We start from the raw sequence: 1373 nt of genomic DNA, 5'->3' as shown, positions 1-1373 counted from the left end.
ACACACACACACACACACACACACACACACACACACACACACACACACATACATGCCACCTACTTGTAATTTAGGTAAATGGTACTTTTGTATTTACCTTGTTTATGATATCCTTTTTTCTATTTGCAGCCATTAACATCAATTCAGATACATAGTAATAAATGTTTTATTGTTGCCTTGTAACATGTGTTTTAATTTATGACTTGTGCTATATAGATACATTTTCCTTGACCTTTTTCCTAGCCCTAGACCATAGAAAACCTAATTTCTGACATACAGATGTACAAAGTGGTTAAACCAACAATCCCATTGAGGGCAAACGTACATGAAAACGTAACAGCTCACACAGAAAACATTTTACTCTTTCAGACACCGATACTGCAGAGCATTATGGTGTCTCACTCTGAGGAAGATCTGCTGTGTATCCGAGCTGCCTACCTCAAACTAACAGGCACTTCTCTCTACACTGCTCTACAGGTGGGCCCCACACATAATACTTTGCTAAATACAACACCTTGAAATGAGTGTATGTGTGCTGACATGATGATGTTTTTTTTTCAAATTAAATATTAAATTCAGAAGAGCTCTTTTTTGAAATTCCAATAATGTTTAGATTCCTTTAAGGAAATCTTTTCTTGATGTGAACGTCTTTTACCAACAGAAACAGTTCAAAGGAGATCATCTACAGGCTCTGCTGGCCATTTGTCGGTCTGAAGATTGAACAAAAGCTGCACATTTTAAGAAGCTGCATTTTTTATTAATTTAGTTGTTATTCTTTCCCCTGAATCAGTCTGTGATAATGCCAAAATAAAATGTATGTCTATTGCTACTTTTCATGTTTATGAAATCTCATTGTGTGCGTATACTTATTTTAATGACTTATACAAATACATGAAATGGAACAAGACATTTTATAATGAATAGTTTTTTTAGTGCAGTTTGGTTATTTGTTTTTATTACTGTATCTGCCAAAATACTTCAAATTCATCTGGGTGTTTTATCTATATACACATACATGTATGTATACAGACAGAATAACAATCACAGTTTAGTATTAACTAACTGTCTAACATAAAGCACACACAGTCTTTTAGACTAAACGTTAAAATAGTCAGCTCTGCGTCAGCTCCAACACACACATATTAGTAGTCTCAGTCATCACATTACTTTCTTAATAAAAAGTTATTCCTGATGGCAAATAATGTTTGGTTCCATTTCATTACATGCAGAGATGGCAAAAGTACTCACTTCCCGTACTCAAGTAGAAGTAGAGATACTTAAAAAATACTCTGGTAAGAATTAGAAGTACTGATTTAACTTCTTTAGTCAAGTAAAAGTAACAAAGTAAAGGCTTGGAAATTTACTTAAAGTAT

At 33.6% G+C, this 1373-nt stretch overlaps 1 protein-coding gene across 3 annotated transcripts in view; it reads left to right on the top strand.

Moving 5' to 3' along the window:
• The window catches only part of anxa14 (annexin A14), a 7294-nt gene extending 6465 nt beyond the window's left edge, over positions 1-829 (top strand). For all 3 annotated transcript variants that reach the window (XM_032536043.1, XM_032536042.1, XM_032536041.1), the window contains 2 exons: positions 370-477; positions 662-829. In XM_032536043.1, the coding sequence (XP_032391934.1) occupies positions 370-477; positions 662-721 (168 nt within the window). In that variant the 3' untranslated portion in view covers positions 722-829. The remainder of the gene's footprint in view (positions 1-369; positions 478-661) is intronic.
• The last annotated feature ends 544 nt before the right edge of the window (positions 830-1373 follow it).

The sequence above is a fragment of the Etheostoma spectabile genome, chromosome 14 (genome assembly GCF_008692095.1).
Source record: "Etheostoma spectabile isolate EspeVRDwgs_2016 chromosome 14, UIUC_Espe_1.0, whole genome shotgun sequence".
Taxonomy (NCBI): domain Eukaryota; kingdom Metazoa; phylum Chordata; class Actinopteri; order Perciformes; family Percidae; genus Etheostoma; species Etheostoma spectabile.
The sequence above is the reverse complement of the archived record's forward strand: the minus strand, read 5'-3'. Positions and strand labels throughout refer to the sequence as shown.